This window comes from Artibeus jamaicensis, unplaced genomic scaffold (assembly GCF_021234435.1).
Source record: "Artibeus jamaicensis isolate MK-2021 breed Jamaican fruit bat unplaced genomic scaffold, CSHL_Jam_final scaffold_1964, whole genome shotgun sequence".
Classification (NCBI taxonomy): domain Eukaryota; kingdom Metazoa; phylum Chordata; class Mammalia; order Chiroptera; family Phyllostomidae; genus Artibeus; species Artibeus jamaicensis.
The window spans coordinates 19,845,030-19,867,182 of NW_026522030.1; the positions used below are offsets into that span (position 1 = coordinate 19,845,030).

General features: G+C 54.5%; 1 protein-coding gene and 1 long non-coding RNA gene across 2 annotated transcripts; both read right to left on the reverse strand.

Annotated features, from left to right (window-relative positions):
* Nucleotides 1–680: 680 nt before the first annotated feature.
* Nucleotides 681–11,951, reverse strand: GRHPR (glyoxylate and hydroxypyruvate reductase). Its single transcript, XM_037144548.2, has 9 exons — nucleotides 11,823–11,951; nucleotides 9,795–9,925; nucleotides 9,081–9,153; nucleotides 8,413–8,529; nucleotides 6,398–6,486; nucleotides 5,153–5,257; nucleotides 4,277–4,412; nucleotides 2,778–2,908; nucleotides 681–1,006 (listed from the first exon to the last, which is right to left on the reverse strand). Exons 1-9 carry the CDS (start codon nucleotides 11,903–11,905, stop codon nucleotides 885–887), a joined length of 987 nt encoding a protein of 328 aa, XP_037000443.2. The 5' UTR covers nucleotides 11,906–11,951; the 3' UTR covers nucleotides 681–884.
* A 2,440-nt stretch (nucleotides 11,952–14,391) lies between these two features.
* Nucleotides 14,392–20,910, reverse strand: LOC128626005 (uncharacterized). The gene is made up of 2 exons (XR_008389891.1): nucleotides 20,295–20,910; nucleotides 14,392–16,295 (listed from the first exon to the last, which is right to left on the reverse strand). It is a non-coding gene; the product is annotated as an uncharacterized LOC128626005 (long non-coding RNA).
* Between the last annotated feature and the right edge of the window lie 1,243 nt (nucleotides 20,911–22,153).

A 22,153-nucleotide genomic window follows, 5' to 3' on the forward strand; every position in this document is an offset into this window, starting at 1 on the left:
TCAAGTCTTGTAGAAGATACTCTAAAGCTCTCAGTAATGACTATTGCTCATTCCCCTCAGTTTGGTACCCTCTGCCTCGCCCACACCCTTTGTCTTTGGGCCGTGGGCGTGTGTGGGGTTTTGTTCCCAGCCCACCTGGTTTTATTGCTTAATCCCATGCCTTCTGCTGCTCTCCTCCTTGCCTCCCAGACTGAAAACTCCATGTGCCAGTTGGGCCTGGCTCCCTCAGCAGGAGTAGGACTGTGGCGGTGCTGCGGCCTGGCCCTGGGGAAGAGTGAGGTGGCGATTAGAACAGGGACATCCAGCTGGGGCTGGGGCTGAGATGGACAAAGGGAGCAAAGTGTGGCGGTGCTGAAGCAAATTTTAAGATAAAAATTAAGGAACTCACTTCCGGTTATTCTTCCCCGGTTCGCTTTGCCATGTATATTTAATTTGCCCCAGTGGTCCAGGCAGCAGATTCTAGTGTCACGGCCACCACTGGGCTATGGTTTTCCTGTTCTCGGGGCCAGACGTGTGAAGGAGAGCAGAGGATGAGAAGTAAGGTCTGGAAAGGTTCTCATACTTAATATCCGAGGGGGTGGGAACGGAGGTGGGAAGCTGAATGCGCAGGCCACTAGATGCCCTGAGTTTGAAAAGCAGATGCCTTACCGTTAGCTCCCCCCAGTCACAGGCCAACACAGTCTCAGAGAATTATTTAATAGTTACACACTTTCTGCCCCAGGGTTTCCAACCAGGAAAGCGGCAAGCACATCCAGCAGCTCCAGTCTTCCTTCTGCAGCATCAGTACAGACCAGGCTTGGCTCCCGCCCTGTGGGTCCGGGTCAAGCCTGCCACCCCTGACAGCATCTGGGCATTGCCTGCCTGGCCTCCGGTGTCCTGTCTGGCTACAGCATGAGTTCACGGGGCATTGGCTCCCCTCTCAGGCCGGCCAGCAAGTTGTTAACTGCCAACATGGACATGGTGTTTCGGGTTCTGTAGGTGGCACTGCCAATGTGAGGCAGGATCACTGGCAAGGAGAGGAAGAGAGGGAGGTAAGAGGGGGTTCAGGAGCCTCAAAGTGGACCCTGCTTTCATGGCTATGGCTTGCGAGTGAGAAGCAGAGAGCCGTCCTCGGTATTCCTCGATTTGCCTTCCCTCTTGTCCCTCAGCACTGCACTCCCCTGAGGCTGAGGGTCAGAGTGACAGGAAGAGAAACCCAGGTTACTGACACCCAGAAGCAGGGGAGACGAGAGAGCTGTATCCTGAGTATAAGAAAGGACATTAGCCTGAAGGGGCCTTGGGGCATACCTAGAGCTTAGCCCTTCAGTTACCAGCTAGTGAATGGTGCCAATTTTAACTGCTCGTCCATACCCTGCACCCCTGAAAGTGATGCCACAGGGCTTCTCTCTGGAGAAATAATGACAGGATGAAACGCAAGAGAGCACAGCAGAGCAAATGAGGTCACTTCCAAAGAGTGCCTTTTGAAAGCAGTACCTGGGCACTGAACCGAACTCCAAGGCCTTGGGGGGATGGGGGCAGTTTTCCTGGCTGTGGTCAGGGGCCTGACGTCATAGCCAGTGTTCCTCTCTGGCTGGGGTGGGGGTGGGAACAGTAAAGCTTCCAAGGGCTACAAGAATGGGAGCATTCATTTCAGGGAGGGCAGCTAAGGACCTTCCGTTCGGGTTTCCAGTGCAGAATACAAAGAAAGGACAGACACTGGCCCAGACAGCCCACTGCCCTAACCAGTTATATATTAGTGTGAGAAACCACACCAACTACCTGAACAGAGAGCCCTTAATATAAAGAACTTAGGGTATAGAGTTGCTAACTAGGTAACAGGAGGCTAAAAACACTAGGGCAGTAGTTCTCAAAGGGTGGTCCCAGGCCCAGCAGCACTGGCGCGGGAGCAGGGTAGACCAACTGCAGCAGAAACCTCGGGGCCCAGCACCCTGTGTCTGACCTGTCCTTCCAGGGGACTGAGGAACACAACAGTTTGAGAACTACTGCCCGTAGGTATCACAGAGAATGACTGCCGGGGGCATCGCCCTCCCTAATACCAGGGGCTGAGGGGAAGGGTGGGATTGTTCACGCTGAGCAGACTGAAGGGGGCCCCTTGGGAGCTGCAACTCCGACATCTGTGGCCAGGACACTGCCTGGCTGTGGCTCGTCTGAGGGGGCACAATGGTTAGGTTAAGCACGTATTGGGAAAACTGCAAACCGGATTTGTTAGCCACCTTGGGGGAACAGCTGCAGCCAGTGAAGAAGTGTTGCTGCGGCTGCACTCGGACAGACGGACAGACGGGAAGGTGGGAGGGAGCCCAGTCCCGCTGCCTTGGCCCCGCAGAAACTAGAGAACCAGCCCCTGCACCACAGAGCAAACCGCCCAGGGGCAGGTTTGCAACAGCTGAATACTGGCCCAGGTTACAAACATTAGCATTGTAATTTCACCTGTGACTTCCCACACTTAAGTGGTGACAGCAAATGTATACTAATGGGTCCTACCCATGACAGCTTCGGATAAAAGACACCCAGTGAACCCATTCTCTGTAAACAAACCCACTCGGCCCTACCTCCATTCACTCCATTAGGGACACAGACCCAGGCAGGCCGTGCTCAGGAGGCCCCGCCCCTGTTGTTACGCACCAGTGCCTCTAATGGCATTAACATTATGGTCCCTGGGTGTGTCCCTTTGTGTTTGTGCTGCTCAAGGTAGCTCTACACGGCATCTCCTGGCCACCTCTAACTACTGTGGTCCCACCAGGCAGCGGATGACTGCAAGGCAAAAATTCAGTTCTTACCACAGTTCTTCAGGGTCAGCAGAGGGTGGTTCGTAGGCAGTGGTTCCGGGGTCGTCACATCCAGTCCAGCAGCTGCAATCTGACCGCTGGCCAAGGCCTGGTACAGGTCGTCCTGGTTGACCACATCTCCTCTGGGAACGAAGGCAGTGATGTGGGTGCCCCGCACCTCCCTCCACTGAGGCTTGCCTTTAGGGCAGAACCACCCACGCACAGAATGAGTTTTCCCACCAACCTGGCACTTGGCACTGAATTCTAAAGCAGTAAGTCTTACAGTCCTTACTTTCTGTCTGTAGAGCAACGCAGGCCTTATAATGAGGGAACCCCGACTCTGGCCCTTTCTAGCTGTGTCTCCGGTCCCTCCTCTGTGAGACAGGAGGAACCTACTAACTCCTGGGGGTGCCGGGAGGATTAAAGCTGTACCTGTCAGACAGGTACGACGCATGAACAAGACCTCATCCAGGTGCTTCTGAGCTGGCTGCTCCCCAGACCACCCGCCAAGAAGCAGGGCTGCCTGCTGTTGGTCACCTGCCTGACCAAGGGCAGACGTGACACACCCGACCACATCCATCCGCGTGAGCGGCCTGACCTCCCATGACGGAACCACCGAAGTAAAGAATTAACTTGCTGGGGACTTCACATTGGGCACTAAATAAACTTGTACAATAATAAGTGACACAGCAGCCTGCACAGTTCTGGGACCGTGTGGGTGCTCGGTAAACAGAAGCCGTCACACCGTCAGCCATCAGCGGGAGCCCTGTGTTCACTCACCTCCAGGCCACCCCCTTTGTAGCTAAACGTCCGTAATTACAGGCACCTCTGGGGTGGAGGGCCTTGGCGGGGTGTGGGGGGGTGACCTCATCCACACTCTTCCCTCACCTTTATTTGCCCCCAAACTGATTTCAGCAGGTTCAAAGGGCACCAGCTAGGAAGGGTTTACAGAGGTTGGTCTGTTCCCATCGTATGCCCAGTGGCCTGAAGGCACCCTGGGGACATTTTGAGGAACCAAGGCAATTTGAGTTCTGGGTCTGGCTTCCCAGAAGCTCGAAGTCGTGAGCTGTCACTGACTCACAGAGACAAACTCAAGTTCAGTGCAATGGACGGTCAGCCCTGAAGGGCTGTGAAGTCGTCAGGTCCCATGCTTTGTGGTTCAGAGGAACAGGGGCTGCCCAAGGATGCCTGCGAACCTCATGCCCTCACGTCCTCACTCCCTAACCCCACGCTGTGATGTGCCCGGCCACCCTGAGCAAGGCTGCGGGTACTGCTGGGCTCCAGACAGGCCAGGCCCTGCTCTCACGGATCTTCCTCCCAGCTGGGACACTCTCCACGGCCTTCACTGTATTTCTGAGGTGGCTGGTTTGTGAGGTTATGGGGAGCGTCAAGCTCAGCCTGAGGGCTCCTCATCTACCCTTGGGGGAGAAAAACCTCAGATGGCAGTACCAGGGACAGCCCCTCTCTAGGCTTGCCCGGGGACCCAGGGATGTCAGGCAGCCCCAGGATACCTGCTGATGTTGACAAACACAGCTGTTTTCTTCATCCGCTGGAAGAAGTCCTTGGTGCAGAGCCCCTTGGTTGCAGGCGTTAAGGAGCAGGAGACAACCACGAAATCAGACTCAGCAGCCAGTTGGGGGACGGACACTGAGGGAGAGCAGGGCCCCATCAGACGAACACTCAGTGCGGTGACAGACAGCAAGAGGGTAGGAGGCCGGATCCCTCCTCCCCCTCCCATAATGGAAACTCCCCGGATGCTTCCTGGAGGCGCTGTTTCGACACGCCCGACTTGAAATTGTACAGCTGATAGCCACTCGTGGGACCCTGGTGTTTTTCACCATTCGCCCAGCCCCCTGGTCTAACAGATGGGGAGATTGAGGCCAGAAAGGGTCAGGAACTACTCAGGGTCACACAGTGGGATCTGGGCCACTCTGGCTTTCACTAACATCAGGGCCCAACAGGCCGGGGGTGGTGAGGAATGGCTGGAATCCAGCCGGTCCTGCGTACTGAGCCGTGCACCCTGCCAGGGCTGGATCCACCTGGGCCGGGGCTGGGGGTGAGTAATGCCCACCCCCAGTTTCAGGAAACTGAGTGCAGTTCCCAGCAGCTCCTTACCTCTGTCATCGTCCCTGCTGCTCTGCCTGCACCATGTGCACTGGGGACAGGGACTCTGAGGCAGTGCTCTCCTGGCACCAAGAGAACTCGCTGCATGGCCTGGATAAGTCCCTGTGTCCCCGGAGTGGGCCTCTGTCCAGAGGCAGGTAGACTGGATAACACTAAGGGACACGGCAGGCCCTGGACACACCTGGAGTCCCTGTGTTCTGCCCACCAATTCGGCCATCATGGAGCACACGCTGGGCTCCTGTGGAAATCAAGGTTTTACTCACCAAACTCGGCCTGGAATTCTGCTGCTTCCTGAGGCCTGGGCTGGCGCCCTGTGTACAGAAATCTCTGGACCCCAAATGGTTTCAGACGCCGAGCAATGGCCTGGCCTAGAGACAAGGAATCGGAGTCACGGCTTGACCCAACCCCTCATAAAGCAGGGGCAGTGGCTCCAGGGACCGGGAGACCCTGGGGGCAGGGGGCAGATGCTCTCATTAGCACGGTCCCAACGTGAACTGGTCCTGCCTCAGTATAGCCAGCCCGCAGCCAGCCCACACCGCCTGCAGGGGTCCACGTGACAACCCTTCAGAGACCCGGAGACAGCACCGCAGCTCCCCTGTGCTGTCTGCTGTCCCCACAGGGTCCCAGCCACCTTGAGGCCCATTTGCTGACCTTCCCTGCGAACTGGACTGGCATCCCAGAAGAGGTCTGACCAAACAGTCCCCTTCCACCTTCCTGGGACCTTCTGCTTCTGCTAATGAAGCCCCAGGCCCCCAATGACTTTTTGGTGGTACTGTCAAACTGCCAACTTGCCGCAAATCTGTAAGACTTTGTCATGACTGCTGTTCCTGAGACAGGCCTGGGCAGTTGGGTTTTCAGACTCCGCACGTGCCCCAAAGCTTGTGGGTTTCTCCAAGCAACTCTCTAGCGTAAGAGGCAGGGCCGCCAGCTGGCCAGACAGGCCACACGCACGCCACGCCCTTCTCTCACCTCCGCACCACACAGGGTGCCGGAGAACCCGACCGCTGCCTGGCTGAGCCCAGGCCATTATGCCAGGCTTCTCCAAGTGGGGGCCAGTGGAGGCAAAACAGCTCCGCCCCATCTGCAGAATCGCAGGCGAGCTTGGCCCATGGGAACCCTCTCGTTCCTGAGTTACGTCTGCATGAGTCGAATGCCTTCTAGAACCCAGGTCTTGGGGAGCACAGTCTCCCCACAGCAAACCCCTCTGACAGGCCTCAACCCAGCCACCCCTGTGTACCTGTTCTGTGTGGAGCCACCATCATAAAGAACCCTGGCTCTTGCAACTTGCTTCCATCACTAGGTGAGCTCTTAAGAAACTCCTGTGTTTCTTTTTTATTTCTTTTTGCCTACATTTTATGAAGCTGTATCTTCTCATTAGAGATACACCCACTGCATGCAGAGCTGCGATAACCCTTCCCAAAGGACTGTTGGCTTCCAGACACGTGGCGTTGGAGACCTAAACCAAACCACGTGACCTGGGATGGGCAGAGGGCAGGTAAGGGCCTCACCTATGCGTCCCAGCCCGATGATGCCGACGGTGCTCCCCGAGAGTCCATAGCCGCACATCCACAGGGGCTTCCACGTGGTCCAGCCACCACTGTGGGGAGGGACACAGGGAGGGTGAGAGGCCCACTGAAAACTTACAGACCCAGCACCCATAGGCAGCGGCTGTGTTCCCAGGAAGAGGCCCTGCCCTCCAGGTCAAAGGACTGAGAGGTGCCAGGGTCCGGCCTCGGCAGGTCTCAGGGTCCCTGAAGGATGGAAGATGCAGGCGATGAACGAAGAGTCAGACACTCGGTTGGATGCTGGAGAACAGCCAGCCTCTGTGGGTCTGACCAAACTCTCAGAGTTTGATTTAGGCTTTATTTTTATAGAGATTGATACATAACATTAAAGGAACAGGTACATGGCATGATCAGTTAAGCAGAAAAAACAAATACAGAGGTAACCAGGAAAAGTACAAGAATTTCCATAGTTTCAGTTATGTTAAACAAAGGTTGTTTTGACCAGGAAAGCCATTAATCAGACAATTAGAAATAGCTGTATGTACAGAGTTTAAATGTCTTATTGTTTATTAAAGTTCTTAGAATTTGGCATGGGGCAAAAGGATACGCTAGACTGAGCGGAGGTGCTAGAAAATTTATGAGGCCTTTGTGATGTCTAACTTAGCTATCTATCTTTCTGTTTAAAATGTTACTTTATGTAATATGGACTCTGACTCCTTGGTAATTGTTTCTACATGCTTAGTTTATAATAGTTAACCAGCTTCTCCTGCTTCTTTACCTGTCTGGAATTAATTAATATATATTCCTGTCCAAGGTAGAGAAGGGGCTGTTATCCATCAACTTTTAGCTATTCAGGGGCTACTTCATTAGGGGGGAACTTTGTTCTCTAGCCAAGAAATTATTTTGTACAACTTCACTGGAATTATGTGGATCACTGGGCTTGAAATGCAGGTGTCTAGAAATCCCACCACCTATTAATCACAAAAACAAACATGCAAGGGAGAGACAGACAGGAAATCCAGCCACAGTTGCCTCTGCTGTGCAGATGCATATCACGCATCCCGACTGTGCCAAGGGACCGGTGCCGCTCAGCTTCCGACAGAGGCATAAGCCGTACCCAGGGCCACTAAGCGCTATGGACAAGCAGCAGGAGTGACTCTCCCTTTAAAGCCGCTGGGGACCCAGATCTCAGGATCTAACCAACAACATGTAAAGCCACGGGCCCAGCCCCTGTTGCCTGGGTGGGCAGGGGAACAGAGCCAGTCTTGAGTCACCTCCATTGAAGGTACAGACCCTAACCCCCACCCCAGGTAGAAGGGTGAGTGGGATTTTCAGCACCATATCTAATCAACCCCACAATGCTGTCCAGCTCTGCCCCTGGGCTGCCCACAGCCATGCTCCCAGCGTGCTCCTGGTCTGCATTCTCAGAGGGGGGACTGCTTTTACTCAGGCCAGGCCCTGCACCTGGAATGCCTCCCCTGGCTCTGGATAAGCAGATCCAAATTCCTGATCCCAAACCCGCAAGCCAGATTTCAGAAACGCACACGCTATGTTCTATATAACCCCCTCAGCAGCATGTGGGGTGGTGCACCGTACCCAGCACCCTGGTGTATCTGCGAGACACAAACATTCACACTGATTTGGAGAAATTAAAACCACTAAGCAGCCTCTTGTTAGTTCAAGTTTTGCTGCCAAAAGATTCATGAAACAACCTTCAGTTGTCAGAGCCTTTGTATTTTTGCACCAGGTGTGAGGAATGGGGCTCCACCTGCTGCCTCCTCTATGAAGCCTTCCCGGATCCACACTCCTCCCCCACCTCCTCACTTCCCTTGTCCTCTTCTCTCACAATTTGCTTTCCTGCCCTGTTTATTTCAACTCTGCCTTGTACTGTAGTACTGTGGCTAAGTCTGTCCCCCCTCACTAGATGGGGCATATCTGGGGACAGGGATCACATCTGGGCCAGCATGACACTGGGCACTCAGAAGCCAGCTGCTGAGCAGAGCCAGGTGTTGACTTACTTCTTCACTTCTTCAATGGCTTCCGGCAGCCGGCGACAGGTGGTGAGCAGCAGGGCGACAGCGAGTTCTGCAGTGGCATCTGTCAGGACATCTGGGGTGTAGCCCACACGGATCCCACTACGAATCAAGCATCTGGAAGTAACACTGGCTTCAAGCACCTTCACCAATTTCTATCACCGGGACATTCCCATGGCGCTGCTTTGTTTCCTCTTTGCCCTGCCTGCCAGGAAGCTTAGAGCTACAAATGAGCACTGAGTAACTGTCAGCCCTCATTCCATTTTGATGATCTCCCACTTTCGGAAGATGGGAGACCAGGATCTGAAGTCTGGGGCAAGTAACTACTTAACCTTTCTGAATGTCCTCATTTAAAGAGGGAAATAATAATACTTGCCTTTTCTACTTCAAGGGGTTATTGTCGGGGGTCAAAAAAGATAACGAATATAGAGGGGTGCTACTTGGCCAGACACGTACCCGCCCTGTTTCTGACCTAGGCTTATTTTAAGTGCCTGTGTACATATAGACAGACTTTATCATCAGCCACTTCACATTCCCACTGAATAGTTAGGAATACAAAATAAAAACAAATGAGGACTCAGCTCCTCCTCCTCCATCTCTGCTGGTCACCCCTCACACCCCAGGCCCCCTTCTAGAGCCCATGCTGCATTTACCGCTTCTTGATTTCATCCAAAGCCAAGTGGTCAACACCCACAGACATTGTACTGATGACTTTGAGATTGGCTCCTGTTGTGTAGAAAAAGCATCATTCTTACCTTTCCTTGTGAGGTTCAAACCCTCCCACATGGTGTAGATCAGGGGTCCCTAAGCCCCTGGCCGTGGACGGGTACTGATCTGTGGCCCGTTAAGAACTGGGCTGCACAGCAGGAGGTGAGCAGCAGGCCGGGGAGCAAAGTTTCACCTGCATTATAGCCTGAGCTCCACCTCCTGTCTCCCGCATCAACCCCCCGACCCAGGTCTGTGGAAAAATTGTCTTCCATGATTCTGTCCCTGATGCCAAAAAAGGTTGGGGACCATTGCTCTAGATGGGTCCAGAGGGGCAGGGCCTTCCTTGCTGGAGGTCAGAAACCAAGGCTGTGGCAGGACCAGACAAGGGCCCGGGACCTTAAAATGCTCTCCCGCACACCTTACTGCCTCCATGCATGGTCTTTGCCCCTCTAAAGTCTCCCTCTAGGGAGTCACCAGCAAGAGAGAGCAGCCATGCATGTAGCGATGGAGCTACATACAACTGCTCCCTCTGGCCAACCTGCAGCCAGTGCCCTCAGGATGCAGAGAGGTCACTGCTGATCTGCTTGGGGGAACCAGTAGCGGCAGGCGGACATGGCCTACAGGCCAAGACACCACCCAGACCTTCCCAATGCACACACCTGCGATATCCAGGAGCCTTTTGTCTATGCGTTCACTGAGGATGCAAAGCAGGCCATGTGCCCCGGCCACGCCTCGCTCCAGCTCCTTGTTGGAGATGGGCTCATCTGAATCCCATTGCTCCACCTTGCAGCTGAGGCAAAGGAAAGACCACTTAAGCAGGGCAGCCCTGTAGATCCTCCCAGGTGCCCAAAGTCCCCCAGCCTCATCTGCAGCCCTCAGCTCAGAGTAAGAAACATTGCCTTCTGCTTACGGGCCTCAGACTGCCTGAAACTGGCTGAGGGGAGTCAGGGTCATGTACAGACGACTTCAGAACTGTCCTGAGCCCTGGCTGGTGTGGCTCAGTGGATTGAGCACTGGCCTTTGGACAGAAAGGTCACCAGTTTGGTTCCAGGTTAGGGCACATGCAGGAGGCAACTGATGTATGTTTCACACACTGATGTTTCTCTCCCTTTCTCATTTCTTTCCCCTCTCTCTAAAAGTAAGTAAATAAAATACTTATTAAAAAAAAAAAAAAAAAAAGAACTGTCCTGACAGGGTGGCTGGAGGGTGAAGTTTTCTCACAGCACACAGAGGGCTGACAAGGGCCTACCCTAAAAGGGAAGTCATGAGGACACCTCATCTCAACACAGGACAGCTTTCTCACCCTCCTCCGCTCCCTGGGGCCAGGTGGGGGCAGGGGGTGGAGGTTCCTGCAGCAAATGGGATTGGATTCCATGTCCTGTTGCATGTCCTGTCCTGTTCTGTGAGTCCATGAAATGGAAAACTCATACTTGGACTTGGCCAGAAAGGACATGATCGAAGAAAGCCATGCAACACGAAGGGTGCAGTTATGGGCTGAGTGTCTCCTCATGGGTGCTGCCCAGTCTCCCAGCCCTGAACACTTAATTCAGTGAAGCCAACACAGATGGAGCATCTACATGTGCCCAACACAGGACAGCTGCCGGCACCTGTGTCCCAGAACACCCTGCTGCAGCATGTGGGCAACCGAGCCGCGCCCCAGGTCACCTTTTATCCTCCTTTCCATGAGCATGGTGCTGGGCTGTGCTACTGCCATTACTGCCATTGTTTCTGCCTTCCCCTCTTCCCCCTCAATGCTGAGTACGGACAAGTCCTCAGCAAAGATTTTGTTGCACTGAACAAATGAGCAAATCTCTGAGGTTGGGTTCCACCTTCTGCCTGGTTGTAGGCAGTGCAGACCTGTATAATGCAGTGTTCACACTGCAGTCAGACAGACTGAGTTCAAATCCCAGCCTTGCCACATGCAGAGCTGTATGACTTTGGGCAACGTACTTAACCTCTTCCAGCCTCAGTTTCCTCATCTCTAAAATGGGAATTACAGTACAACTTCAAAGTGTTGCAAAGGTCAAAAGAGTTTATGTATATAAAACACTTGGCAAGGTTGGCACGCAAGGTTCGATTTAAGAGGTGCCACCAAAGGCCCCTGCCCACCGTGTGAAGGACCAGACTGGTGACTGCCAAGGTTCCTGACTTTGCCGAGTGACCTTATAAGTTAAAGGATTAACAGCCCGGACATTGCTTCCTGAGCGGGTTTTCCCTCTGGCCCTAGCCCACTGGGAGGAGTTCCAGCCAGCCCTTTCTCCTCACCCCCAATGCAAGCAGCAGGGGAAGTGCAGACTCACGCGTCCCTGCAACGGGCCTGGAGAAAGCTAGGCCCCATAGAACTTTCTCTAAGCCTCCCCCAAACACCAAGACCGTCCCGACCGGGCTCAGGTTGGAAAGCCCAGTCAAGGCCCAAAAGCAGAATGCTGGCTCTCTCGTGACCCTCTGAAGGCCCGGTTCTCCCCACCTAGAGTGACGAGGGCCTCTGGAGAACGCCCCCAGCTCGCCCTCCCGGGCGCCCCCAAAGTAGCTCCCGGAGACGCTGAGACACCCTGCGTGCGGGGGTGCCCCAGATCCCGGGAAGGTGCCTGGGGTTCCGCAGCCCCTTCCCCGACACCACTCCAGCCCCACGCCGGCGGTGCAGGGAGGCTCGGCATGCGGAGAGGCAAGGGGCGTCGGGCTCTTACTCGGTGGCCCGGGCGAGCGCTGCACTGCCCTCGGGAGAAATCCTGCAAGTGACGAACACCTTCATGAGTCGCACTGGCCTCATCCGACCTGTTCCCGCTGGACACTGACTCGGACCCCGCGGGCCGGAAGCTGTACTCAATCTAGGGGCGGGGACTCGGAAAGAGCGGGCGGGGGCTGGAGGGGGCGGGGCGGATGTGGGCGGGGCGAGTGAGTGCGCGTTCCTGCACGGGCAGTGGGCACCTCTAGCCGGGGTGGGTATGCCATCCAGCCTTAATGGAGCTGGAACTGGTTCTGGGGCCCTTTGACCCCAGGCCTCCCTGTGAGCACTCATTGCCCCAGGAGCTCGGGGACTGACAGGGGTGCCTGGAGGCTGGAGTGGGTAAAGGGACCCAGAGTCCTGTGTGAGTGACTCGGAGCGTCTTTCCGGGTGCCTACAGCGGTCAGTGTGTCTGTTCCTGGGCCGGGGATGTTGGCAGGGACTGTCCGTATTTCTAGGGCCCAAGTGCCCTGACTACGTTCCCAGGTCTGTTCTATCATGGTCCCACTGTTCTCAGCAGGGACCTTTGGTAGCTCAACTGGGCTCTGACCCTGGCCTAACACAGAAGGCGTGAACACAGAAGGCCGGATCAGGGCCTCTGAATCCAGCAACAGCCTCTTTAACACTTGCTGCAATTCTCCATATGAAACCCACAGTTGGGGGGTGGTGTTTAATTGGTCATGGGCCGCCCAACTTGCTTGTCACCAGGTGACTGGCAGGTCAAGAGTAGGGCAAGGGCCAAGGTGCTGGGTGGGGCCTTGCGGAGTCATGGGACGACCAGGAGTTTTCAGTCAGATGGGACTGGGTCTGAATCTGTGTCCATTTGCAAACTGCGTGGTCTCGGACAGCTCATATTCTTCCTAAGCCTCAGTCTGCAGCTACACAATACGGTTATGAGCAGTTACCTCTGCTCATACCATGATTATTATTAAACAAGCAACATGTGCATGGGCCCCGGGCTGTTAGGTGTCCATCAAGCACAGAGGTGGTGGAGGAGAGCTGTGAGGAGCTCAAGCTCTGAACCCAGACTGTCTGGTTTTCCCAGCTCTGCTGCGTATCAGCAACAAGTCATTAAACTTCTGTGTGGCTCAGTTTCCTCACGTGTACAATGAGTAGTACCTGCTTGACTCATGGCTTCTTGAGAGGATGAACTATGTACAGTGCTTACGATAGCAGATAACACAGTAGGTGCTTAGCAACCAGTACCACATCCTAGGAAACCCACACGCTGGTCCCCCAGAGCCTGGAGTTGGGCAGAAATGCAGATGCTGAAGCCAGTCTCAGGACAAGTGGGAGGGCCCAGGCCTGTCCCTCAGCTTTGCTGCCTTTCTCTCTGCTGGAGGCTGTTCCTGCGCTTGCTCCCAGGCCTGGGAGCACCGTGAGGGCAAAAGCCCTGCCTGGTGGTCTCTCCTCAGCTCAGTTTATTTTAATCCATTCTGCCTCCTCCAGGCCCAGACAGGAAACAGAGACAGATACGAGAGGTGACATCTTCAGCTTAGGGCTGCACAGCAAGTTTCAGGAGAGGCCAGAGCTGGCGCCCCAGGTCACCCAGAATCCAGGCCAGTGCTCCACTTTGCCATCTCCCTCTCTTAAAGTAACACATTAATAAATGTCATACCCACACACCGTCATCTGCACCGCTAGGCCACCGCAGGGACACTTTTTGAAATACCTCAAACATTGACACAGTGAGATGTTTTTCAGGCCCCAACCTCTGTTAATCAGGAGAGGCAACTGGGCCCAGCTCCTCCCACACACCAGGACAGATGAGGACACAGGGAAAACTTGTCCACCAAGAGCAGAAGGGGGCGTGACACATCGGTGGGTCCCCTGCCCCAAAGCAAAGCACCCTGCTGGTGCCCGAAAGTGCTAATGGATGATGGGCAGAGCCAGAATGTGGAGCCAGCCTCGGGCAGAGGAGGAGGGACTGGGTGAGGGGTTGGGAGGGGGAGGGTCTTATCTCAAGAGGAGTCAGAAGTCTGGCCTGGCTTTCACCGGGTAAAGCTGATCATCTAATTCATAGCTAAGATTTAGGGAGCTCTTAGCAAGTTCCAGGCACTGTGCTAAGAACTAGAAGTAATAGCTCACTACAATTTAAACGTGTCACGTACTGTTACTCTTCCCACTTCACAGACGAGGAAGCTGAGGACTAGAGAGGTGAGAGCACTTATTTAATTAAAGTCACACAGCTCATAAGAGGCAAACCTTAGATTCAAGCCTGGCACCCTGACTCCAGACCCAAGCTCTTAACCCCTGTGCAAGCCCGTGGGAGCGGGGAGGTGTCTTAATCTATTGGGGCTGCTGCAACAAAATGCCACAGACCGGGTGGCTTAAAGACAGATGTTATTTCTCACAGATTCAGTTCCAAGTGAGAGCTCCCTTCCTGGCTTGCAGAGGGCTGTCTCCTCAGTGTCCCTGCCTGGTGGAAGGGACAAGAGAACTCTCTGGGGCCTCGTTTATTGGTGTACTAATCTCATTCATGAGGGCCCAACCACCTCCCAAAGAGCCCTCCCACTAATATCATCACAAAGTCAATATCTGAATTTTTATTGGGGAAGGAACACAAACATTTGGTCTGTAGCAGGATGTGAAGGGGACAGGTGAGGGACGACTTTTAGGCATTGGCTTGGGGAGGACTCTTGGAGGAGGCTGTCACTTTGGTGGATATCCAGGGGGTGTGCAGGCATTGGGGGTAGTGGAGAAGGCAGCTGAGTTCAGCTGGGCAGGGGCTGAGTTTCCGGCTGTTCAGGGTGCTCAGGGGGAGGGGCCTGGGAGGGGGTGGTTTAGAGTCTGAAGGTCAGTGACAGGCGGGGGCTGGGGCTGCTGTTCCAGAGTCATACATAGGCTTGGAAGTGGCAGCCTGGGAGACACCTGGGCGACTGGGTGAAGATCAGGGTCAGGTCCGGCAGGGGACTTGAAATGTGCAGTGTACAAAAATTCAGAATGACAGTAGAAAAAGAAGTTTTTGTGGGACTTTTATAATTTCACTTTGACATTTAAATCTTGGCTCCACTTGAAACTTTTTGTGCATACGGTTTGAGGTGGGGCTGTTCTTACTGTTTTCCAGATGGTTAACTAGTTATTCTGGTACTATTTTTAAGTGAATGTTTTCTTAGTTTTTGAAATAGATAATAAGTGAATGAGCTACGCATTCCCAAGGGTGCAAGGTGAAAATCCTTTCCCTCCTACCCTGTCTCTCCCCCACTCAGGCCCTCTCCCCAGGGCAGCCACATTTTTCAGAGGTGCTTCACACACACGCACACATTTGCACATAAATGGAAGCACATACACTTTGTATTTCCCAGTTTTCTCACTGAAGTGTGCAGAGTGGTACCTCTTTGTATCGATGCAGAGCATTTCACTGGGGGAGTGAATAACGCACCGTCCCTACGCATGAACACTCGGGTCATTTCCATCATTACAATTATGGCACTGCAAGGATGAGTCTTTGGCAGATGTTGGTTTGCGCATGTGTAAATACATCTGCAAGATAAATTCCCAGAAGCAGAATTGCTGGGTCAAAAAGCATGTGCACTATGAATTTTCATAGATACAGATAAAATGCTTCTCATAGAAATAGTTCAAGGTGTAAAGAACGCATGGACAAAGCCAGAGGGGGTAGGGTCAAGGGTGGGAGGTGGGGATGCATGGGGAGTGGGCAGGGGAAAGGGAGACTACTTCACATGAACAACAATAAAAAGGGAAAAAAAGGCAATGATGAAAAAAAAGAAAGGAAGTTGTTCAGTTTACACTCCTACCAGTAATGTGTGAAAGCACATATTTCTCCAGGGTATTGTTTTTTAAATGGTATATTCTTGCAATTTTAATTTGTGGTTTTCTTTTGAGCCCAGTTCAGCACTTTTTATTCATTTAAGGGCCATTTTCATGTCTATAGACTACATTACTATAAACTGGAAACTATGATTGATGCCCTTTGCCTGGTCAAGTGCGTTGGGGGCATCCCTGGCTTGATGATTTGTAGGAACTATTTGTACAGTGGAGAACAAGCCCTTTGTCTGTAAATAGAAGTTGCAAATATGGTCTTTTTCCTGGTTTGTTTGTTGACCTTGTTGATTATTTTTAATGCAGAAATTTTTTATTCTAATGGCTTCTCGGGTTGGCTGCACTTACTGGTGGTGTATCAGGCATCTGTTACTGCATAATGAAGGCTTCTAGAACACAGAGGCTTAAAGCAACAGCAACCATTGTGTTACCATCTCTTACAGTTCTGGAGGCTGGCTGGGCTCAGCTCCAGGTTCTTGCTCAGACGCTTCCAGGTTGTGTAGTCAGATGGTGGTTGGGGCTGGAGTCCAGCGCAGGCTTCTTCACTCAAAGGTTGAAGGTCGATGTTGGGCTGCTGGCCTGAGCAAATACCTACGTGGGACCTCTGTGTATGGCCTGGGCTTCCTCACCACCTGGCGCCTGGGCTCCAAGCCTGGGCCATTCCAAGGGACAGAAAGGGGAAGCTGTCAGTCTCTTAAGCCCTGAGCCTGGAAATAGTGCTGCGTCACTCCCGCCATATCCCATTGGTCACACGGTCACAGAGCCAGCTTCCGGGAGGGGCATGGTGCCGCCTCTTCGTGGGAAGAGTGTGGAAGAATTTGGGGGCCATGATCTAAAACTGCCACACCTATAAAAAGCTTCTTCACATGGGGTTGAGTTAGAAACAAAACAAAACAAAACAAAACATATCTCTCATGCTTTGTAGGCCTGGGGCTTTTATGGTTTAATTTTTTATACAGATGTTGATCTCTCTACTTTTTTCTGACAGCCAGCAAGTTGTTCAATACCTTTTATGAAATAACCCATCTTTCCCCCAGTGATTTGAAATTCTACTGTTATCACACCCTAAACTGGAGGTTCCTAGGGTTTGTTTCTGAATGTTGTGTTGTGTTCTGCTCTGTGGAGCTGTCTTATCTAATCCTCTGTGACAGAGAGACAGGGAAGGGCTGCTGTTCTAAGCCTCGGAGTGTGGGGCTGTTTGTTCTGCAGCGGTAGCGCGTTGATACAGGCAAGGACACATCCAAAGTCCCCGTTAGAAGCAGAGGTTAAGTGCTTGTGTCTTGTGTCACTTCTGAGGCTTTGTGAGAACAAGGTTGACTCAGAAGCCCTGCTTTGGTTGCAAAGTGACTGGGTGACACCAGGCAAAGCACATCTTCTGTCTGATCCTTGGTTTCCAAACAACAGAATGGGGACAGTCTTTTGTTGCCATGGTGGTTGGTGTGCACCAAGTGCAGTGGCGGGGCCCCAGGGGCGTCCCGGAAACAGGAACAGTGGGGTGGACTTTCAGCCTCACTCCTTTGGCCAGGGTAAGTAACAGGCCCAAGCCACGGCCATGTCGGGCACTGCCTGCCGCCCTGTCCCCACCGGCCTTCCCTCCCATTAACTGTGGCACTTGCTCCTCGAAGCCCCCTCCCCTGATCCAGGCCCTGAACACCCCCTGCCCTTGGTCAGGGGTGTTCAGTGTTCAGGGGTCTTGGCTGAAGGCAGCCTGGCTTAGGGGGGTCTGCTTATCCCTTGGGCATCTGTTCTGGTAGTCTGGCCCGATCCCCACTCGTGACTTCTGAAGTCTGAAGCTTTGAAGGCCGGAGCCGACCCAGTGATCCTCTGGGCCCCAGCCAGCTGTCCTGGAGACCTGCCCCACTCTCCTCTCCACTGGCCCCCAGCCCTGGCTAGGGTCCAGCTTTGGTCCTCTGGGTCGGAGTCCCACCCCAGTGCCCCAGGCCTGACCTGGTAACCTAGCCCCCTCACCCCACCCACTCAGGCAGAGAATGACTCGGTCCTGGCACATGGCCCAGAGACACCTGAACATCAAACCGCCAGGAGGCAGCTGCAGGGTGGGAGCCAAGGAGACTGTGGCTGCCTCCCAGGCCACGGGGAAGGGCTGCAGGAGGCAGCAGATGGGAAAGCGCGCCCCCCCCCATGCTGGGCACAGCACTGTCGCCCCCAACTCTGAGGCAGCCTTTGTGTGATGCTGACGCTTCTGGTCCACGAGCTGCATTTTGGACAGCAAGGGGCTAGGGATTTCCGACTTGGCCAGGCTCTGAGAGCCTTCAAGTGATGCTTTGATTATCCATCCTGCTGTTGGTTGGAGAAATGCTCATTCATAGGTCTGGATACAAGCAGGCCCCAGAGTTTTTTTTACGGCCCTCATGGCTGCCTCGGGTTTCCTTGTTTCATCTATTTCCTTATTTTTTTGTCTGCCCCCTCTTACCCCCTTCTCCACTAGAACATAAGAGCCTCGAGACTAGGGACTTTGTTGCTTTGTTTACCTCTGACGTGCTACAGCCTTGCACGCGGCAGGTGCTTAGTAAATACTTGGTGAAGAAATGAATGAATGAGGGAGGGATTGGGCTCCCCTTTTTTTTTTTTTAATCTTCCCCGCTGGGAATGTCATTTTATCACCACCTAGTGGGCACTTTCCTGTACTGCGGAGCAGGGGAGGAAAATGCTCTACGGGTGTTGAGTTGGACCCAGACCAAGGTAGAGGAAGCCACTGTGGGTAGAGAGCAGCCCCTTGTGGTGGCCCTGTCATCTGTGTTCTTGTCTAGGGCACAGAGCTCCTTGGAGAAGAAGCTTCCTGGAGGAGGTGGCATTTGAGCTGATGAACAGTGAAGGTGATAGGATTTGGAACGGTGGGGATGAGAGAGGGAGAACAGGCATTTCTGGCAGAATGAGCAGCATCAGCAAAGGACTGGAGGCTGGAAGGCACGGGCATGTGCCCAAAGAGAGGAGAAGAAAATAGAAGCAGCTGAGGTGGGTGGATGCCCAGCAGGAGGCCAGATGATGACACAGGAGGAGGGGGAGAGGCCCCAAGACAGGGAGTGAGCGTTGGCACTTAGTGAGTGCTGGATCCGGGCCGAGCCCTCCGCACACCAAGTTCATGTCACTCCTGCGAAGCCCAGGGAGGTAGATTTCAGGGCCTCCACTTTACTGAGGAAACTGAGGTACAGATGGGTGAAGTGACTTGCCTGAGGTCACATAGCTGATCAGGGTCAGAGGTAGATTCTCTCTAAATTATCTGTTCCTCTCTTCCCTGACCCGGTGCCTGCCCCAGTTTGTGTTTGGAGGGGAGACATGTTGGTGGGGCATATAGGGGGAGCTAGGGGCTGCACCCATAGCCCTGAGCTCTTGGCTCCTCTTCACAGTCTCAGGACTCACAGCACATCATTCAGGGCCCTCCCTCTGCTCGCCCTCCTGGTCCTAGAGCCCCGGCCTGGGTCAGATGCCTGGGCTCTAGTCTCAGCTCTCCCTGGGCTCCCTTCCCCTTTCTGGGCCACAGAGCACAACGGCTGTAATGACCTGTAAAGGGACCTCAGAGATCTCTTACTTGCCCATTACACAGATATGGAAGCTGAGACCCAGAAAGGAGAAAGAACTTCCCTGGTGATGCCCACCGAGCTAGGTGCGATGTGGCTTTCATCCTGGCCCCTGCCTGGGCTCCCGTCCGGCAGCTGGAAGCTCTCGCTACCATACGAGGGGCCTGAGTCCTGGCTGCAGAGAGTAGTAGGGCCATTTGGAACCCACTAGCCAGCCCAGGCCCCTGGGAAATATGTTTGAGTTTCGGTTTGGAGTGAGGTGTGTCCCCAGGGATGGGGTGAGTGTGTAGAACCTCAGGCCGAGGGGCCAAGGCCTCCCTGAGGAAGGGTGGAGGCCCAGCTGGACCTGCACCACGGGCTTTCTGGGGGCTGGACTCACCGGGGCCGAGGGAGGGGTGGGAGGGCCACCTTGTTTTCCTAGCTCAGCCGCAGACCTGGGTCACCCGCACATTTAGCTCTTCTCCAGCCTCCATCCAGCCCAGGAAGCCACCTGCCTCTTCTTCAGCTCCTTGTCCTGCTCTTCTAGGGGACAGAGGGCCCAGCCTGGGGGACTCAGGGGTGTGGGGTGCCACCTCTACCCAGACTGAGCTCAGCCCTGCATTGGGCTTCACACTGTGGTCTTCACCACCAAACCGAAAAAAACTGTGAGGCTCAGAGAGGTGGAACCACTCAGCCAAAGTCACTGAGTTTGAGCCGGGCCTCAAACCCAGGTCACACTGACACCGAAGCACTTGACCACAATACCCATGACTGCCCATGACCCAAACCACCACCGCCTCTCCAGCTGCTGGTTCATTCATGGCCTCAGATGTCAGGCAGCTCGGGGAGCATCTGCTCCTGCCCTAACCCTCACATGCTGGCTGCAAGCCTCAGGTTTTGTGCTCATGTGGCCCCTGCCACACACACCTGGCATTGTCCTCTGGCCCTCACTGCTCCCCCACCCTGCCCATCTTGCCCACAGACCAGCAGCCACACCAAGGCTGAGGCCCCAGGCCCCTGCTAGGGTGGACACAGGGTAAAGGTGTTCTCTGTGAGTGAACCTCTGCAAAGACGAATACTAACTGCATTTTTCAAATGGAAAAACTGAGAGTTGGGGGGGGTGGGGAGACACTGACCTGCCGGAGTCACCAGCAGGTTCTGGGCGGGGCAGCAAGGCCTCTGGCTGTCTGGACTCAGGTTCCTTCCTCGGGCAAGTCAACCTAACAAAGCTTCCCCGGCAACCGGGCGGCCGAAGTGCTGCGCGAGCGTCGGAAGGCTGCGGCCTCGGGTCCTCCTTTTGCCAACCGGGCAGAGGCAAGCGCCCACAAGCGGCCGCCCCTGTTGGGGTGCAGACGCCGGAATGCGAGGGCCAGGAGAGGATTACCAGGATTACTGCAGTCAAATTTCCAGGGCTCCCTGTGGCGGGAGCATGTTATTTCTGCTAGGGATTTTCACCAGAGCCGGTTCCTTAATCCTTCTCAGGGCACGGCCGAGATTTAGTAATGAGCTGTAACAGCCAGAGTATAGGGTTCTGTGAGCGAGGAACAACTGTTCATTCTTAAACGAGCTGGCTCCTCTTTTCTCAGATAGTTCAGTTTGGGGTGGGGGCAGGGAGCTGGGCTCCAGGACCGGAACAGCAGTGCTCACCCCGGTCCAGCGCCCCGCACCCCACTAAGCAGATGGACCCACCGAGGCCCAGGGAGGCTGTGAGGTGGGTGGGCAGCACGATTCCAAGTGCAGACCGGACTGCAGGTGCAGAGGGGTGGGGTGGAGGGGAGCTCGCCTCTGAGGAGGGGGGTGGGGGGAGGAAGGGAACCAGGGATGTGGGCGGGGTGTGGGGTGGGGGGGCGTTTCCTCTGGGAACTTTCCTGCAGAAGAGAGGTTGGTGGGGCCTGGCGGGCTCCATTCTAGAGTGTGATGGAGCTGCTGAGGCGGGTGGTGAAGACGAGCTAACTAACCACAGGAGGAAATTGTGGGATTTTGTCCTGGTCGGTGCCCCAGAAGCAGATTTAGATTCCTGTGCAGCGAGGCACTCAGGAGGTGCTCCCAGGACAAGCCGGGAAAGGAGCGGGATGCAGGAGAGGGGAGGGGACGACAAGCGACCCCATTTCTGGCCGAGTCCCACAGAGGGGAGCTACGGTCTGATTCTGGGGGGGCTCTTGGTAGTTACATCTCCAGTTTGTCAAAACCCCAGGCAATGGAGCTGGGCTTCCATGCTCCCTGCACCCCATTAGTCAGGACCATCCAGGGAGAGCTGGGCGGCTTCCTGGAGGAGGCGGCATGTCCTTGCAGAGTGATCAGTGATCACCCAGCATGCAGGGCCTGAAGCGGAGCTCGGGCCCACTGCTGGAAGGACACAGTTGGTCTTTCCTACCCAGATGAGGACCAGGCCCCACCCCTGATTTAGAACAGGCCAGGGAGAAGCATGGAGCTCGGAGGAATGGGTCGGCTCCCTATAAGGCTGCAGGTGAAGTTCACTCAACTATTTCAGCAAAAGTCCCATAAACCACCTCCGGAAATCCTTTTGTCATGTGCTGCTGTTTGGGGCCAAAACCCTGAACTGTGACGAGGAGAGACAAATAGCTCAGGTGCAAGATAGAACTGTCCTATTCAGCTAAAACCGGTCAGAAATGAGTCACCGGCCCAACCTGGGCCCCAGAGGCCGCACGAACCTCAGCTCAGAGCCCTGGGCAAGGCTGGCATCAGGCCTGGGCCCCAAGGGCGGAGCTACAATGGACAGGGCCCAGGTGAGTCAGGGTAAGTGGCAGCTCCTGCACCTCTAGTTGCCCCTACTTCCTTCTCCCCGCCCCGCCCCTCCCCCAAGGCCCCACCTGAACCTCTTGGCTTCCTGCCACCCCTCCTACAGTCTAGCCTCCTGGAACTGCCAGGCAGTCTCTTCTGAAAAGCAAACCTGGTCCTGTCCCTTCCCTGCCTGCCGCCTTCCATGGCTCCCCATTGCCTTCAGGAGAAAGCCCCAGTGTTGCCCTGAGTCCTC